The sequence below is a fragment of the Lissotriton helveticus genome, chromosome 6 (assembly GCF_964261635.1).
Source record: "Lissotriton helveticus chromosome 6, aLisHel1.1, whole genome shotgun sequence".
NCBI lineage: Eukaryota > Metazoa > Chordata > Amphibia > Caudata > Salamandridae > Lissotriton > Lissotriton helveticus.
Window position 1 is genome coordinate 230,195,186 of NC_136067.1, and position 19,735 is coordinate 230,214,920.

At 47.2% G+C, this 19,735-nt stretch overlaps 1 protein-coding gene across 1 annotated transcript in view; it reads left to right on the forward strand.

Moving 5' to 3' along the window:
• Positions 1 to 19,735, forward strand: part of LOC144762463 (meprin A subunit alpha-like) — a 114,374-nt gene that overhangs the window by 65,552 nt on the left and 29,087 nt on the right. Inside the window, 5 exon segments of the mRNA XM_078647674.1 lie at positions 235 to 456; positions 5,610 to 5,722; positions 12,779 to 12,812; positions 13,810 to 14,025; positions 18,976 to 19,449. Coding sequence (XP_078503800.1) covers positions 235 to 456; positions 5,610 to 5,722; positions 12,779 to 12,812; positions 13,810 to 14,025; positions 18,976 to 19,449 — 1,059 coding nt within the window.

Below are 19,735 nucleotides of genomic sequence, written 5' to 3' on the forward strand. Positions count from 1 at the left end.
TAACTCCATATTCTACTCATATCTGAGTAGATAATTTTGGTGCATTGCCTATGGATTAACATCTGTTTCTAGCTTTGTGGATCAGAAGTAAATGACACAGCTGTAAATTCTGACTTTTTTCCAGATCTACCACAGATCTTCAGCAGAATAAAATCCCATGTTACTAGGGACTACCAGATGTTGTCAAATGTATGAAAGATTGGTAAAAATATACTGACACTTATCTGTTTTCAGGTTATGCATATGCCTTCGACAAGTTTGATGATGATTTTATTTCCGACCTCAACACGCCATACGATTACGACTCAGTTATGCATTACGGGCCGTTGTCTTTTAACAAAAATAATAACGTTGCCACAATTACAACGAAAATACCTGCATTCAACGACATCATTGGGCAGCGACTGGATCTGAGCAAGATTGATTTGGAGAGGTTGAACCGAATGTACAACTGCAGTAAGTTGGTTGTACGATGCAAAATATTTGTCTGTACAACTCTGGCTCAGTACAACCAATGTCACAATCAATCTCAGAAAAGATGTTACGGTCAGTATAGAAGACAGAGAACACAAAACAATTTAAATATCAATCTTCATAGAAGCTACACAGTGCAGTGTAAGGAAAGATGTTCAGTTGTTGAACTGATAGTATAAAAACAAAGATTTATGGGATTCAAGAATCTGCATATGGAGGAAAAATGTATGATGTTCATGAATCTGCCTACACTACAAAGATTCTCAACTCTGCATGTATCAAAAGGATTCACAGGATTCATGAATGAGGGTACACTACAAAGGTTAATTGGATTTGGGACTATGCCTACCACACATTGGAATGCACCTGCCTCTTTAAGTTAGCGAATGTGTTGCTTGCCAAAGAGGATGTAGGCACAAATGGTTTTAGGTTTGCAGCATGGGTGTTCAAAGTCGGTCAGAAAGGCCTTTTATTACCAGAATGTCAGGATAGCACCATAAGATAAATTTACATACATTGAGGCTGAATTGAAATCATTTACATAGTTAGTGGATTAGCTGTATGGAATTTATTTATTTATAAAGCTTATAAAGTGCACTGTTGCCTTGCAGGCATCCTGGAGCTGAGGCTCCATGAGAGGTATGAGGAGGGGTGTCGAGAAGGTACTAAAGAACCATAGGGAACAGCCAGGTCTTCACACAGTTTCTGAACGGGAGAAGTTTCTCAACTTGTCTAATCTCCCAAGGTAGACTGTTCCAAAGTTTGGCCGCAGCCACCCCAAAAGATCTTCCCCCGCCCTGACTTTTTAAAATCTAGGTACTCTCACCAGCCGGGCCGAGGAAGAACGAAGCGCACTGGTGGGAGTGTACCAGGCAAATTTAGATTGCAGCGTTCTAGGACCTAGCCCATGAAGGGCTTTAAAAACAAGGCAGAGAGACTTAAATTGTACTCACTGCCTGAGTGGAAGCCAGTGGAGTTCGGCCAGAGCTGCAGATGCAGACACTCTTCTAGGCCATCCCAAGGCCATTCTAGCAGCCGCTGATTGAATTCTTTGAAGTCTATCTAACAGAAAGCTGGGGGACTCAAGTAGGAGGGCGTTGCAGTAATCGAGTCTGCTCAAGATTGTACATCTAGCCACCAAAGCCCGAGCGTGGGTAGGTAATAATGGCATAATCTTGCGAAGGGACTTAATCAGGGCAAAATAGCAAGACACAGTTTTCGCAACCTGAGCCTCCATAGTCAGCTTGTTATCTAGCATAATGCCTAGGTCACGCACAGTTTTAACTCGTGAAACCTTAATCTGGAGGCCAGAAATTGTCAGGAAAGGGATGTGGGATCCTGTTCCCCGCATAGAAAAGCAACTCAGTTTTGCCAGCGTTAAATTGAAGGGAGTTATCCAGTAACCAACCGGCAATATCCCGCAGACACTCATGGAACACCTCCACCGGTGTCGAGTCCTCACCCTCAAAGGAGAGGATCAATTGAGTGTCGTCCGCATAGTTAAACGTATTGATCTTATATGATTTGATCAAAGATATCAAGGGTTTTAAATAAAGATTGAACAGAATGGGGCTGATTGCCGAACCCTGAGGAACCCCGTACGGCACAGGGAAAAACGCGGATTGGAAAGGGGGAAGGGACACAGCCTGCTGTCTATCCTCCAGAAAGGACTGAAACCAGGGTAAGGCGCAGCCTCTCACCCCGGCCTCACGCAGTCTATTCAGGAGGGTCTCATGGTTGACCATATCAAATGCGGCAGACAGGTCGAGCAGAATCAGGGCTGCTGCCTGTCCCCTGTCTGCACGCATTTGAAGCTCATCCATGGCAGTAACCAGGGCCGTCTCCGTCCCATGGGCAGGGCGAAAGCCGAATTGCGATTCCTCAAGCTGCTGATGTTGCTCCAGATGTTTAGAAAGTGATAGACTAACCCTGCGTTCGACAATCTTTGCAGGAAAAGGTAACAGAGAGATTGGTCTGTAATTATTAGAGCATTCTGGATCCAATGATGGTTTTTTCAGCAGCGGGGAAACCAGGGCTTGTTTCCAGCGAGCGGGAACTATACCGCTGGCCAGAGACTGGTTGCAAATCAGGCGAAGAGTAGGAAATAATTCCACCTCATACTCTTTCCAGATCTTGTGCGGGACCGGTTCCATGGGCGAGCCAGAGGAAATGCCCTGTGCCAGCCTACTGAAGTCCTCCTCCCCTAGGGGCGGAAACTCTGATAGTTGATCAGCAGGCTGCCAACAGGGGCCATTATCCCCACCCTCCAAGGCCTGATCCCTCAGAGTCTGGGGACAGCTGGAAACAGTGGGAACTTTGAGATCATTGATGATTCTCTCAATTTTTTCTCTGAAGAACTTAGCCAAGTTCTCACAGCGCTCCTGCGAGGGGGGTATCGAGTTCTTGGAGCAATCAGGACTGGTGAGGCTGTTCAGAATGTTAAAAATGCTCCTAGAACTGTTTGAAGCATTGCATATCGTGGAGCAAAAGTACTCTGCTTTAGATTTATGAATCAAGGTCTTATACTCAACAATTTTGAGCTTCCAAAGCAGCCTGTCTGAATCCTTGTACCCCCGCCTCCATTTCCTCTCTGCCTGTTTATATGCTAATTTAGTGGATTTCAGAGTATCATTAAACCAAGGGGCAGAGGCTCTGCCCTTACAACTACGTTTTTTAAGAGGGGCATGAGAGTCTACCGTCGCGGTAATCCTAAGACACAACAAGGCAAAATTCTCGTCGACCTGTTTGTCCCGGGAAAAACAATCTCCGACCTTAAACACCAAATCTGAGGATCTCAGTCGTGCAAGGGCCTTCCAGTCCCTACACTGAATTTCAGTGCTGGTACGCGCAGGCCGGGTCTGGGCAACATTAAAATTAACATAAAATTTAATTAGGAAATGGTCTGTCCAGTCCATGGGTGAAATTTCCCCCATGTGCAGCAGGTGAGGACATGAAAAGAGAAGGTCAAGGCTATGACCCTACTTATGAGTAGCACCCACCACATGCTGAAAAAGGCCAAGGCCTTCGCACGAGTGGAGTAGGTTACGGAACCCCGCGTCAAGGGAACCATTTAGCCAAAGATTAAAGTCCCCTAAGAATATCAATTTGTTGTGAGTGGCTGCCATGTTCGTGAGAGTAGTTAACAACGATTGTTGTTGTTGAACAGTAAAGGCCCCAGGGGGTCTATAACAGATTACCCCAGTAGCGATAAGCCCAGAGGCATTTTTTATAGCCAGGCCAAGTAGCTCTACATCATTAACCGGATCCATATCAATGGTCCCGATTTGCCAGGAGGCCCTATAGATGACCCCCACCCCGCCTCCCCTTCCGTTAGGTCTGGGGAGGTGTAGAATTTTACAATCTGGCGGGCAGGCCCAACCTGGCTCGATCTCACAGTCAGGGCGAGTCCAGGTCTCCGTCATGAATAAAACATCAAGCTGGTGAGAATCTATTAACAATTGAATTTCAACGCAGTGTTTTGGCAGAGACCTCACATTAAGAAGTCCGCAAGATAGGAGACTTCCAGCAAGGAAATCGCTCAAGGGGAGAGCTGAGTCAGCAAAGGCAAGATTACCCTTTTTGGCATGGCATTCCCCTATGTTGAGCAAGGTCTCCTTAGAATAAAGTCGGGAGTCCGCTTTTAGAGGAGAAGCCCTTCCCCTGACATAACGGACAGCGTGGCTGGCGCTGGGCGCTGCCTTAGCGCGGACGGGCGCAGACGGGCTTGCCTTTGGGGCGCCATCGGCGCGGTCGCGCCAGCCCGCTTTTTGAAGGTCTGGGGAGGAAAAAGACTAGAGCGCTCACCTTGGCCCACTCAAAATGGCGGCCGTCCAGGTGAGTGCCCGATCGCGTTTCCCTCCCTTCTGGAGCCTCAAAATCATAAAAAATAGCGACCTGGCTTCACTGCTACTAATGTCCTCAAATAGGAGCCAAAAGCAACAAGTTACAAGAAAATTTTAAAAACGCGTAAAAACAGTGAATTATTACATCTAAATAGCAGCAAACATGTCCTGTGCAAAAATGAGCAAAAACGGTATCAGTTTGGTGTTGTTCTAGGCAACTCCCGGCTCACGCCTCAGGAGCAATCAAGGCTGCGCGGTCGCGCCAGCCTGCTTTTTGAAGGTCTGGGGAGGAAAAAGACTAGAGCGCTCACCTTGGCCCACTCAAACTGGCGGCCGTCCAGGTGAGTGCCTGATCGCGTTTCCCTCCCTTCTGAAGCCTCAAAATCATAAAAAATAGCGACCTGGCTTCACTGCTACTAATGACCTCAAATAGGAGCCAAAAGCAACAAGTTACAAGAAAATTTTAAAAACGCGTAAAAACAGTGAATTATTACATCTAAATAGCAGCAAACATGTCCTGTGCAAAAATGAGCAAAAACGGTATCAGTTTGGTGTTGTTCTAGGCAACTCCCGGCTCACGCCTCAGGAGCAATCAAGGCTGCGCGGTCGCGCCAGCCTGCTTTTTGAAGGTCTGGGGAGGAAAAAGACTAGAGCGCTCACCTTGGCCCACTCAAACTGGCGGCCGTCCAGGTGAGTGCCTGATCGCGTTTCCCTCCCTTCTGAAGCCTCAAAATCATAAAAAATAGCGACCTGGCTTCACTGCTACTAATGACCTCAAATAGGAGCCAAAAGCAACAAGTTACAAGAAAATTTTAAAAACGAGTAAAAACAGTGAATTATTACATCTAAATAGCAGCAAACATGTCCTGTGCAAAAATTAGCAAAAACGGTGGCAGTTTGGTGTTGTTCTAGGCAACTCCCGGCTCACGCCTCAGGAGCAATCAACTATTCTCTCCTGGCCTATGTAATGCATGCTTGTTTAATTTCCATTCAGCCATTATGTGAAGAAGTGTTAGTACGATCTGTGAATTAGACAACACTTGTTTTAATTGACTTTATTGGGTTGCCTTTATTGAAAATGTCGTGCCAATTATCAAAGATACAAAATTAAGTAAACGCTGTGTTGACAATGGTACAATTCAATGTTCTAAAGTTAGCACATGGCTCCAAAAAAATTACTTTAAGATAATTTTGCAAGACATTTAAAAAATGCGAGTTACTGAACTATGAAAATCATGATAAACATTGTGTCATATTTTAACCTGTGCATGACATCTGTTTTTTGTAACACAGCTTCAACACTCTCCATGTTGGACCAGTGTTCCTTTGAACTAAGTAACATCTGTGGGATGGTGCGGATGGTACAGGATGGTGCTGAATGGACCCATATAATTAGCAAACCTGGAGAGGAAGACCATACTTTTTTTTTTTTTTTTTTTGGGGTTCAAAACTGCTTTATTGGAGAAAACAGAGTATTGTACACAGCTCGATCCGCCTACAACCCGGAGGCCAGCAGCAAAAAATCATGAACAGTACACAGCCCAGAAGCCGACATCCCGGAGGCCCGGCGGCGTATAGGAAAAACATACAAGACGCTGGTTCTGCAGCCTGAGGCGTAGGACAAGCAAGGATGAGCAGCAGTTGAACAGGGCGTTGCAGTAGAGAGATGAAATCCCTCTCCTTTTTTTTGTTTTTCATCGTCAAACAGGAACCAAAACTTCCCAACTTAGGTAACAACTATGAGGCTGTATAAGACTGTGTGAAAGGTCCAATGAAGGGTGGTGTAGCAAGGCGGGTCAGTAAGGCCGCAGCCCATGGGGGAGCTAATGTCCAGGACTGCAACCCAGTGAAACAGAGGCCTGTAAAGGTGCATCCCATAGAAGCATGAATGATAACGGGGTGTCACTCAGCAGTAGTGTGAGGCGTGCTGTGGATGTAGAAAAAAAAAGGGGATATGCATGCCCAATCATGAGGGGGGTGTGGGTCAGGCCAAGAGAGAGCGGCCTAGGTCATTCAGGACGCTGCAGGGGTATGAGAGTGCATGGGGGACAAGGAAAGTCAGACGAAGCAGGAGGTATTGACAGGTTGCGTTCCAATAAGGACGTCAGTGCATTGAGGAGGGAGAGGCAGATCATCCGATCGTGCATCGTCATCCGAGCGCGTGAGCAGGTAGTGCATCAGAGGTTCCCAAATATCCCTGGGCCTACAAGAAGGGGGTATCAATTCAGCAAAAGTAGTGTGCTGGTCTTGGCAATAAGTCAAGTCTGTAAGCCAGTCCTTAAATTTGGGCGCCCTTCCTCTGCCCCAGCGACAAGCCACCCGTCTCTTGGCTAAGAGCAAGGCGGTGTCGACAAATTTCCTGCATCCTCTAGGCAAGTGCATTGTGTATCCGAGGATAGCGATCAAGGGGTCAGCGGGCATCGTCTCACCCACCATCTCCGCGATAGCCTCCACAACCAGCTGCCAGTAATGAGCAACCTGGGGACAGTCCCATGCCAGGTGTAGGAAATCAGCATGGTCGGCATGGCAGCGTTCACATCTGTCGCTGTCAGCTAGCCCAAACCTATACTTCCGAGCCGGAGTATAGTATATCCGTTGAAGGAATTTGTAGTGAATAATTTTTAATCTGCTGCTAGCGGAAACGCGAGCGGTGAGCGTGCAACAGTAGTTCCACTGCTCATCGGTGATATCGAGGGCAAGTTCAGCAGCCCATCGCAGCCGAGCATTGGAGACCGGTTCCGGAGCCGCGCTTCGGATTTGGCGGTAAAGACCAGAGACCAAGTGGGTCCCGTCTTGTGATCCCAACAGGAAATGCAGTGGGGCTAGGGTCTCAGGTTCATTGGGATAGTCAGGTAAGATGTCCCGCATCCCCGCACGCAGCCGAATATAGTAAAAGAGTTCGAGGGTGGTGTGTTCCTGTGCCTTAAAGAACAGTTCCTTAGTCTTGAAACTACTCTCATGGAACAGGTCGCCCCAGCGGGCGATAAGTAGCCTATCACATAATTGACGGAAACCTCGTTCCGACAAGAGAGATAATTGCGGGTGATAAGCAAGCGGTAATTTGGGAGAGTAGGGCATCGGACACGACAGGTGTCTAGCGATGCGACGCCACGCATCTAATGTGCAGGAGACTGAGGTATGCGCAGTGGTGATGGATGACTCAGGACAGTGTAGCAGTCCGTTGAGTGGTATAGGGTGCACAATCCAGTCCTCCACCGCTATGTGTGGCATGAAAGGAGTTGGAGCCATCCAATGGTAGGCAAAGTGTGCCTGTGCACATTGGTAGTAAGTTTCAAAATTAGGGATGTCAAAACCTCCTCGATCGTAGGGAAGGGTCAGCGTCGACCAGTTTAAGCGGGGGGACTTGCCGCCCCAGAATAGTCTGCGCAGCTCCGCACGGAGCGTCCTGAAGAAAAAGGCACCAGGGTAGTAGGGGATATTGAGGAAAAGATATAGGAAGCGGGGCAATACCACAATTTTTATAAGTGAGGCTCTTCCCGCCATGGAGAGTGGTAGCGTGATCCACCTGTCCACCGAAGCCGTCAATTTGGTCACGGCCACTCCATAATTGGCACGGAGCGTCACATCTTTATCGCGAGATATGCGAATTCCCAAATACTTAAGATCTTCACTACACCACTCCAGTGGGTAATCGAGAGGGAAGGCATGCACCGCATCCGTGAGGGGGAAAAACTGCGATTTTGCCCAATTGATGTGGACACCCGACACCCCTCCGAACAATATGAATTCCCGAAGCAGGGGATTGAGATGCGTCTCGGGATGTTTAACATAGAGCGTGATATCATCAGCATAAAGTGAGACATCTATTTGCCGCTGTAGGCAGTGTACTGCCCCCGCTCGATGTAACTGCCGTATACGACAGGCGAGTGGTTCGACCGCGATGGCAAATAGCAGGGGAGAGAGCGGGCATCCCTGCCGGGTGCCTCTGGTGAGCGCAATTGGTTGTGACAGGCGGCCATTGATTAGTACCCTCGCCGTCGGGTCCGTATACAAAAGTCGAACCCAAGAGAGAAATAATTTGGGGAAACCCATGCTGGCTAAAACCGAAAACAGGTATGGCCACTCGATCGAGTCGAATGCCTTAGTGGCGTCTAGGAACACGGCAGCGATAGGGATGTCGGGGTGGACCGTGCGAAGCAAGGTAAAAAGGGTGCGAAGATTGTGGGACGTAGATCTCCCTGCCACGAAGCCAGACTGATCAGGCAGGACAATCCGGGTCATGAGCAGCGACAACCGGGTAGCTAAGACTTTGGCCAGTATCTTAACATCGCAGTTCAGAAGGGACAGTGGACGGTACGAGTCACAAGCGGCAGGGTTTTTATCCGGTTTCAGAAGGGAGGTGATCGCCACTTCACGCATAGAGCAGGGAAGTATCCCATCGGCCAAAGATTCCGTGAAGACCTCACTGAGCACCGGTGCCATTATGTCAACATAGGTTTTATAAAATTCGGCCGGTAAGCCATCGAGCCCCGGCGCCTTGCCGTTCTGAAGGGACATGATGGCCTCACGGATCTCATCCAGCTCGAAGGGAGCCGCAAGAAACTCCCTGTCCCCATCGCTGAGCCAGCACAGCGCTACATCATTAAGGTAGGTAGCATATGAAGTGTGTACCTGTGCCGTAGAAGTATAAAGTGAAGAGTAGTGCGCTGTGAAAGTGGATAGTATCTCTGCCGGGTCCCTGACAGACGTGCCGGTGTCATCAATAAGCTCCAGTATAGTGTTGTGCACCCGTGGTGGTCGTGTGAGTGCAGCAAGCACCCTCCCGGGCCTATCCCCCTCACAATATCTCCGGGCCACCCAGTGTTTGCCCCGGTACTTCACCTCCCTGGCCGCCTCTTCTTCAAATTTGGACAGTGTCTCTCTAAAGGTGGCGTGTAAGTGAGGGTCAGAATCTGTGATCATGCGATGTTCCAGAGTCCGCAGTTCGCGTTCCAGTGTAGAAATGGATTGAAGGATATCACGCAGCACCCCATGACTTTTGGAGATGCAGAAGCCCCTGATGGTGACCTTAAAAGCTTCCCAGATGTGCTCAACTGACTCTACCGAACCCTTATTTCTAGGGAAGAAATCTGCTATCTCCTCCCCCAGTTCAGTGCAGAAAACATTGTCCAAGAGTATATCAGGACGCAGTCGCCACTGAGGTCGTGGATTGTCCCATCCGGGAATGTTGAATTGCATAGACACAGGACAGTGATCGGAAAAGGTTCTAGGAAGGTGCTCTACTCTCAGCAATTCTGCAGCAGCTTCTCTGTTAACTAGGAAGTAGTCAAGTCGCGCCCATGTCCCTGTGTGAGAGGTAAAGTGTGTCCCTTCCCGCCCCTGAGAATGCAGGTGTCTCCAGGCATCCAAGAGACCACCCTCTTCCATGATTCCCTCTAGCGTCTCCCTGGACCTGGGCTTGTAGGAGCTGACACCATCCGCCCTATCCACGGGGGGCACCAGTGCGAGGTTGAAATCACCACCCCATATAACATGTCTTGCCCCAACAGCAACAATCTTCCCCCACAATGTGGAAAAAAAGGCAGGAGTATCAACATTCGGTGCATACATAGATACAAATACATAGACATCGCGGCCAACCCTTCCCCATAGTAAAGCATATCGCCCCTCCCTGTCCATTGCCTCTCCAAGATGATGAAAAGGCACTCCGCGGGCAATAAGCACCGCAACCCCTCTGGCATAGGTCGAGTACGAGGAAAAAACACGGGTGCTAGCCCATTTCGTCGCAAAAGCGGCAGTGCCCTGAGCAGGCAGATGCGTCTCCTGCAACATAACAACTTGTACATGATGTCTGTTCAGATAGGCAATGACATTTCTGCATTTTTTAGCATCGTTCAGCCCCCTGACATTCCACGATAAGCACGTCAATCTAGTATTCGCATTCGAAACCGCCATGGGTGCAGAAAGTCTATATGTGAAAGTGTCCTAGCAGGCCTAATGACAGTGCCCCGGCCGCCCCGCCCCCACCCCAAGAAACACCAGTCTAGCAGATAAAAATACAGTCCAAGCAACAGAAGCCTCGTAAAATCCAACCTCCCCCCACCCACCCCAGCATCCCAAACATGCCAGAAGCCATGGATCCCACCCTCGCAATCCCGCCCCCACCCCCCTTTCAACCGCAAAAGGAACTCCAAAAGACACAACCAAGGAATGGGCCCCCCTCCACCCTCCCCCCTCCCCCCCCCCAACTGTAGTAGCACGAACAACAAAACCCGTAACAGGACTATGGGGATCACCCAGTAGGGGTAAAACATAGAGTGCGCACAGCCACTTCTCGGTCCGTAGCTCCAGAACTGTACCGCCCACGGTGGAGACTAGGGCCGAGAAAGTGGTCCTTGGTGTACATTACCACAGGGGTGCAGAGTCCATGTAGGTCCATCGCTCACGAATCACCCCAATGTCCGAAGTCCGAGCCGCTGGGTGAGAGCCAGCTGGCATGGAGAAGACTCCGCTCGTAGTGCACAGGGACAGTCAGTCTTCGTGTGGCGCCGGAGGCAGGTCAGCATCCTCCTGTTCAACTGCAGCAGCATTATCGTCCCTGCGTGCCCTCCGTATCGATTTTAGGAAATCTTCTGCTTTTTGCGGGTTGGTGAAAAACCGTTGCTTACCCTGATGGGTGACTCGAAGCTTCGCAGGGTACAAGAGAGCATAGTCTATCTGGGCTTCCCGCAACTTCTTCTTCACCGGCAGGAACTTGCGTCGTTCATCCTGAACCATCGGCGTGAAATCTGGGTAGACGGAGAAAGTAACCCCGTTATACTGCAGCGATCTTTGGGTCCGGGCCGCTCTGAGGGCAGCGTCGCGATCACGATAGTTCAAGAGCCGAGCAATGATGGGCCGGGGAGGAAGGCCAGGCTTCGGTACAGGCGCCAGGGAGCGGTGGGCCCTCTCCACAATAAATTGAGGCGAAAAAACCTCCTCTCCGATCGAGCCTCTGAGCAGTTTTTCAACGTACAGTTCCATCCTCCCTGTATCTGTGGACTCCGGCACATTGGTGATGCGTATGTTGTTCCGGCGGCTGCGCGCTTCCAAGTCCTCATTCTTCGCCGCTATAATCCGGAGCAAATTGTCCATCCTGGCCAGTTGCGCCGTATGGGTCGTGGTGACATCAGTGTTATCGGAGATTCGCTGCTCCGCGGTCGTGATGCGTTCCTCATGGCGGTCGACCTTGTGTACCAAAGCATCCAGCCGGGCTGTGACCCCGTCCACCTTCTCAACGACAGTGGCGAAGCCCTGGCGCATCTCCTGAATCAGGTTGGTAAGGGCCACATCGTTAGTAGGAGGTGGGATAGGTTGCGGAGAAGACGCGCTAGGTCCCGGAGACATCTGCGTCAATTTGGCGCCCCTTTTCACGCTGTCGAAGCTCAGCTTAGGCTGGCGATTCTCAGTCCGACCCATGGCGATGTCAGGGAACGGCCTCCAGGCCAAGGAGCAAGATGGCAGGGTGGTCTGCACCTGCAAAGTAAATGAGCACAGTCCACTCGGAGAGGGCACAGCTGGCAGCGGCGAACGCGATGCTGCCCAAGGGACCGCAAGGGGGGCGCAGTCTGTAAATAGCGCCGCACGTCCCCCAAGCGCTATGCTAAGCGTTATAGTAGACACTTTCCTCCTAATACTGGCAGAGAAGCGGCCCGGGTATCAGTGGCCGCAGCAATCAGCAGGATCCCAAGCAGTAGGGCGAGTAATGGCGGTTCCCTACGAGGTAAGGTGCTGCAGTGAATTGCGTCGCTCAGGGGAGCAGTCCAGGGCCTCTCCGCATGGCAGCCACGCACCACAACACAGGCGATAGCTTTCCCCCACTCCGGAGACAATGCAGGGGCCTCAACTCAGCGAGCGCGGCTCGTAATTGCGGCGCCAGGTACAATGAGGCCGATTTTCACCCCCGATCAGCAGGTCCGACAGTCCGCGCCGCCCAGGTCAGGAGCAGCAGTCAGGCGGAGGGCCGGCGCGACGGCTCGGGGGGGCCGCTTGGCCCTACAGTCCTTCCCGCCTTGTGGGAAGCAGATCCCTGCTCAGCGCCAGCGGCGAGAGCAAACAGCAGCAGGGGGGGGGGGGGGCTCACGGCAGAGATACCGGCAGCCGCCTACCTCCGTTGCAGTCCCCGCACAACGTCCCAACAGGATAGCAGCAGCAGCGCTGTGATGCGGCCCAGAGCCTCGTGGCAGTCCCCAGGGTCGCGTGAGCAGCAGCGGCCGGCCACCCGCTCACGGCAGCTCCAGAGCAAATACCGGGCAAAGTTCAGCAGCTGGTAGCTCAGCCCTCGGTGCACGCAGAGCCCTCAGAGTTGGGTCGATCGTGGAGAGCGATGTCCTGAAGCAGGAGCCGAAATGTGGGGGCGATACAGCACCCCGTGGCGCAGGATTTATGGAGGATTATTCACCAAGGAACGGGAGCTACGCACCTAGGCAGCCATTCCGTAAGTGCGCCCTCTAGCGCCCCCCGAGGAAGACCATACTTTAGTTGGAGGCTGCAGAGGTAGGCTACATAGCAAGAAGCCTCTTTTTTTGAGGAACTGTAATGTACGAAATACACAAATACTGATTATAACAATGAAGATGGGTGGAATACATAAACATTTATACATATTGGTTCTGGAAAAGTCACTTAATTGACACTAAGGGCCTGATTATGATGTCGGTTCGAAAGCCACCGACTAACAGTCGGATTTCCCTAGACCATGTCGGAACCCATCCACCCGACTTGGTCGGAAACAATTCGGAAGGGTAACCATTTGGTCATTTCGAACCGGTTCTGACTGGCATTCGGAGAATCCAAGTAGGTCGAAGCCGATTCGTACCGCTCAACCAACAGCGTTTCCGACCAAATGATTAGGAAGTCGGTTCCGACAGCCTTTCTGACTAAGTCTGTCAACATGAAAAGGCTGTCTTTGGTGCTCCCTTCCAGGCCCGCCTTTATACTGAGTCCTCTGGTTTGGGGTGGAGGGGGTACCCGAAGGACCCCCCAGTAAAATTATGCACAGTGTGGAAGGCACCATGGGGTGCCTGCCACAGGGTGCAATGATTTCCTCAGACAGCCATTTTCCCCATAGGAGCCTGTGTTGTCGGTCAGCACACAGGCTCATATTGAAGTCAATGGGAGTCCTTCCGAATAGTGTTTGGAAGCATCATAATAGGTCGGGAGGAACCGCCGACCGCAAGTTGGTCGGAACCAAATCTGACGGGGAGTAGGGCTATTTAGTTTCCGACCAACATCGTAATCAGGCCCTAAATTGCATGAGCTAGCCACAGATGGGTGCACAAACACAATGTTTTAAAAGGCCAATTATGTTCAAAACATGATTTAAGGTATTTAGAGCAATAATGGCCTGTTGGGGATGTGCTTCTTCTAAAAGTGTCATATGTAGCATTCTTGTTGCATTAGGAATGAGCTGTAATATTCTCCACATTACCCTCATGGCTGTATCTTAAACTTCTTTAAATTTTTGACTGAAGTGTCTATGTTTCCTTTGGAGATGGGGGATACTTTATGTACTTGGATACCAAGAGTGGTCAACGGGGACAATCTGCTTTACTGGAGTCTCGTATCCTGTACCCGCAGAGGTCCAAAAAGTGCCTCCAATTTTTCTACAAGATGAACGGGAGTCCACAGGATCAGATCATTGTATGGATCAGAAAAGACGATGGGACCGGAAATGTTAGAAGGATGTTAAAATTGAGAATCATAAATGGTAAGAGAAATCTATTTTCTTAATTAACACATTTTTGACCTATTTTCGCTGCTTGATTTTTACCTCTTCCAGGCAGGATTTTGCACTGTGATTACCACAACTCTTAAGCATTTGGTATTGTGCAGTTTCAATGGGAGCTGCATTTTGGCAAATGTTATTATTCCTCATTAAAGTGGAAAATGCTGTGGAGTCTTCTACCTCTATTTGGCTACATAAATGAGTGTTGCAGTCTTTTATTCTTCTGGTGAGTGCTACAAGCATTCCTGTGTGTAGGAGTGCTGGTATGAATTAATTTTTGTGTTCATTTTCAATGATGCTACATTTAGTTTTAAAAATAATTGCTAGAGTACAGAAAGCTTCTCAGAGTACCAGCAACCTCAATGATAATTATGAAAATATACTTCTTTGCATAAGAGATTTGTGAGAAATTAGGTTAGTTGGTAGTAGGAAGTGGGGGGACTCCTGTTCAAGCAGCAGCCACAATCGATGTCAGGGTAAACCACAAAAAATCCCTAATTACCCTGTGCTTATCCTTCTGGTAGCTTGGCACAAAAGCAGTCAGCCTTAACTAAGAGTCAATATGTAAAGTATTTATGCAGCACACAAACAGTAATACAGTGAAAACACAACAGTATAAAAATCCCAAACCAATTAGAAAACAATTGAGTAAAATGCAATTGTAAAGATTTAAGTTAATTAAAGCACCTAAAAGCAGAAAGCACCTCTGACTGTCATCTGGTCATGTGAGACAGGGTGAAAGACAGAAGTTCAGGTCAAACTCGATGAAGCACTGCTGGATGCAGGGACCAGGTTAGTCCACTTGAAAGAGTTACTTTCAATGTCTCGTTAAATGAGTTCCATTTGATGTAGAAGGGGCCATGAGGAGCAGGGTAAGATTTAAAGATGGTTGTCAATGTAGTATGCAGAGCAGGCTGGGCTCTCACGGATAGGGGTCACTGTAGTTCAGAGATCCTGTTGGATGTTGCAGACCGTCAATGCTGGTGGTTAGAGTTGACAGTCACCATGAGCTGTCAATGCTAAAGCCCAAAGTACAGATGTCGCACTTCTGGGTGTTGTTGGTGAAGAGTCAGGTGCACCGGAACTCTGCAATGGCAGGTGGTGCGTGCGCCATAATTTTGGCACAAACGGGCCTGTTTGTGAAGAGACCAAAAATGTGAGGATTTCTCCTTTTTCTGTGAGAGGAGCGTAACTGAGGTCACACCAAAGGTCCAGGAGTTGAGGGGAACCTCTTGGGAGGTCTGGAGCGCACTCCAGTAGAGGCCGCCATGCCTCAGGCAGGTCTCGGCAGCAGGCCAGATGGGCAGTTGCAGTGAGCCTCTGTAGCTTGTTATGTCCCTGTAGATCAAAAACAGGAGGTTAATTTGCTGACCCTTGCACTCAATTCAGTCTGCGATGAAGGATGCAAGCCCAGACTTCCTTCTTAGCAAGCAGGGTAGCAGGCAACAGAGCCGCAGAGTATCAGGGCACCAGAGAAGAACATCAGCCCTTTTTTTATATCATCTGAAGGTGCAAGAGTGGACTGAAGTGTGATACTGAGGATCCTTTTTTTACACATGGTGTCTTCTTTGAAGTAGGGAAGGTTTCTAGAAAATGCTCTTTCAGGGGCTTGAAGTTTTATGAGTTCTCTGCCCTGGCTACAGGCTGGCTGAATGAACAATGCAGGAGTGAAATATCCTTTGTGTAAAGACAGAGCACCTCCTATTCTGTTGCAAGGGGCCACTGTGCTGAGCTCCACTCCATCCTACTAATTGATGGCCATCCAGGTTCACCTAATCCCTCTATTGTGTGGCTGTCTGTGAGGAGTAAACAAAGTCCAGCTTCTCAAACACACCTAATCATGTGGCTCAAGAACAGGCTGCAGGCACCAATTGGCTTGGGACAGGAAATTGCCAACTTTCCAAAAGTAGCAAAATTGTAACTAAAAATCTGATTTTAGGATTGCAGAGGATTTGTAATTAAAATTTCTCAGACACCAGCCATAAAAAGCTTGCCTGTTCCCAATCAAATGTTACCCCTTATTAAATGTAATAAGGCAGCCCAATGTTATCCTAATGGAGAGGTAGGCCTCACAGTAGTAAAATACGAATGTAAGAGTTTTTCACTGCACTGTGGGTGCACAAAGAACCTTGGGAGTTGTCCCAATAATCTGTAGGAGTTTATTTATAGAAGTATCCTAACAGCAACATTTGAGTTGGTCAATAAGATGCAAAAGTGGATTTGCAAATGCACAATTTTCGATTCTACTTCTCCATAGAACAAAATCGGTGTGGAAAAAAAACCTTTCACCTACACCTTATAAAATAGAGAGGACTATGTGCATTTTTGACCTGAGAAACTACTAACTAATTATTAAACATTTGTGAATAACTGCTAACAATATTTGGGTGTTCACCTCATTTTTTAGCGGCATGAGATTTTTTATAATGCCTCTTTCTCAACCCTAACTCTAAATTTCTGAAACTGAGATAATTTACTGAGTAAATCTTGAACATATGGCATTTTTTCTTTTCCAAATGAATATGGCCAGACAAAAGTGAAAATCTTAAGGCACCATGCAAAAAAATATTGAATGCAAACTCTGTTGTCATACGAAACAACTAAGGTCTTTTTCAATAGCCTCATTCAGTTGTTCAGTCTTGTTTTATGTGCGAGAGTGCTTTTTTATTTTTTTATTTCAATTTTTTAATATATATACTCAGATATTCACACACAATACAATATACTATTAGGTTTTTCAGAGTAAACACGTTATTACATGCAAAGTAACAATATCCATATCTAAAAGCTCAGCAGTAATATTTGATAGGCTTTATACTTAAAAGATAATACAGCAAAATCCTAGTTTGATTAAATGAGATACAGTTAGAAAAAAAGGAATCAAGCTGCAGTATAAGATCCACCTAAGCCTGCACTGGAATAGTTTATCCACCACAGAGTCAAGAATGGTAGAATAAATATAATAGGTTACAAAACTTGAGTCAAAAAGGTGTAAAATACAAATATCAACATGCCCCGGGCCTCAGTTTACTCCCCTGTTCCACTACTGCAATTATTTTCTTGGCTTCTCAAGCCCTTCCTCCACCTATCTAACAGTGACCATATCGCCTACTCAAGTTTTCTTGCCCACCTACCCTTGCAGGTGTAGAGCGCAATCTCTTGATTGTAGACTCCCATAAGCCGCGCCAGCAACAATGAAAAGGTAGGAGGATCTGAGTCCTTCCATCTTGCGGCTTTTAATAATCTTAAGACTGCTGTACACATGAATAAAAAGTAATTTTCCGCGGTGTTCAAGCAAGTACAACTGTCATAACCCATTAACAACAGTGTAGATGATAGGTTAATCCTCTTTCCTAACAACGTCTCACAAAAAGTTGTCACCACCTTCTTTATGGGAAGCAATCTATCACAGTCAGAGAACATGTGAACTATTGTTGCTGGTCCTTGACCACATCTTGGGCAACTATCATCTTCCCTCATACCCCAACTAAACAGTTTAGCTGGGGTGAAATACAGGTTAAATAACTTCTTATAGTGCTGAGCCGTGAGGCTTGTTGAGCGAAGAATATTGCCTGCTATTAACAGGGACATACACAAATCTACATCCGGATCATGTAATTTCCCTGCCCATCCCGATTCAATTTTCTCCAGATCATCCTGGATACTTTTGAGGAAGAGGCCATAAATATTCCTGATCCTGTTACCACTCCTAGCTACTAGCTCTATTAATGGAATTTTTCCCCCCGGGGATACTGTTGATCCTTGAACGACAAAGTACTCACGGATTTGAACATATATAAAATAATGCCTGGGCGAGATTCCATACTCCTGCTTTGAAGCATTAAACGTGCGTGACAGACCTGCTTTAAACAGGTCGCCTACCCTTGCTAAACCTAGTTGCTCCCATTGCCTACCCATCACGTCATTAAAGGAATGTTGAAGATCTTGTGCATGCCACAGTGAAGTACAATAATTTATTTTGGGAATAGTCATAGCCTTCTGCACCTTTTTCCATACTTCCCAGGTGCTATATATAACCTTTGATCGGAGCTTCTTATAATAGCTTGATTTGGTCTGACTCATGAGCACCCCCTTGGCACCCTTTCCAATAGTGAGTTCAAATATAGTCGGGATCTTATCTTCCTCCATATCTTGGCTCAGGGAGGAGCTGAATGGAGTCGACATCTAGTGGAGTAGAAAAGCCCAGTGATACAATCCAATATTAGAGATTGCTAGCCCACCCTGAGACTGCGGAAGTGACATGTATTTTAAAGAACGTCTAACTTTCCAAAACTGCTAGATAAACCTTGAAAAGATACCTTCCAGCATTTTTATATTCATAAATGGGATAGAGCGAAAGAGGTACAGAATTTTCGGCAGCATCATCATTTTAAGGACATTTCCCCTTCCAACTACTGATGTGTATGAAAGCTTAATGATTTGTAACTAATAATGACTGATCTATTCAAAAGTCTGTTCCAAAATGTTGTGACACTGAGAATCCTTCCCTGAATCCCCAACTTAAGGTGGACTTTGCAACCTGACTATTTCCTTCACCTGATGAGTTTTGAGTATCCTCAAACCTACAAAAGCACTCACAAATCATAGGTGTAAGTAAGAGTTTAAAGGATAGATGTTCGCGTGTGTGTGTGTATATATATATATATATATATATATATATATATATATATATATATATATATATATATATATATATATAAGAATCAGATCCTGCTTATCTTAAAATGAACAACAACTAAATTACCATGCAGTAGCAAGAGTCAAACCATGAATTGTAACATATGAATTTTAAACAACAGAAAACGTGTCCACCTGACTTGAATCTGACAATATGCCTGCTGTACCCTATTCAGTAGCAAAATGTCTTTGGAATAACTGAATTTAACAATTAATGACATCTCTTTTTTGTAGGTGATGGTAAGAACCTATGGAACTTAGCGCACATCCCATTTGACATAGAGGCAAAATTCCGCTACACTTTCCAAGGCATCAAAGGGGATGTAGCCAACTCCACCGGCGGGATCTATATTGATGACATCAGCCTGATGGAAACTAATTGCCCCACCAATGTCTGGCATATAAGTAATTTCAGCCATCTAATTCAAACCAGCGTCAAAGGCGATTTCCTTCTGAGTCCAGTCTACCATAGCTCTGAAGGTTACGCTTATGGACTCAAGCTTTACCCTCATGGAACACCCACTTCGCCCTATAATAATTATGTGTCGGTCACTTTCCATCTCTGCAGCAGTGAAAATGATGGGATTTTGGAATGGCCGGCCGCTAACAGACAGGTTGTCCTCACAGCCCTTGATCAAGACCCCAATGCAGTTGACAGGATGTCTTTGAGCTTAAGCTTCACCAGTAAACCAAATCACCTAGTGGATGGTAAGTAAATTTATTTTTAATGTGCCTTTGATACGATTATAACTGACCGGTACCTAATTAACATCACTGACTAGCAGTGGCAAATGCCCCTTTACTGTCATATCCGTAAATGTGATCTGTTTCAAGTGTTCAGATTTAGATTAAAACACTAGGATCGTCTGTCTGTCCGTCCATTCACATGTATCTATCTATCTATCTATCTATCTATCTATCTATCTATCTATCTATCTATCTATCTATCTATCTATCTATCTATCTATCTATCTATCTATCTATCTATCTATCT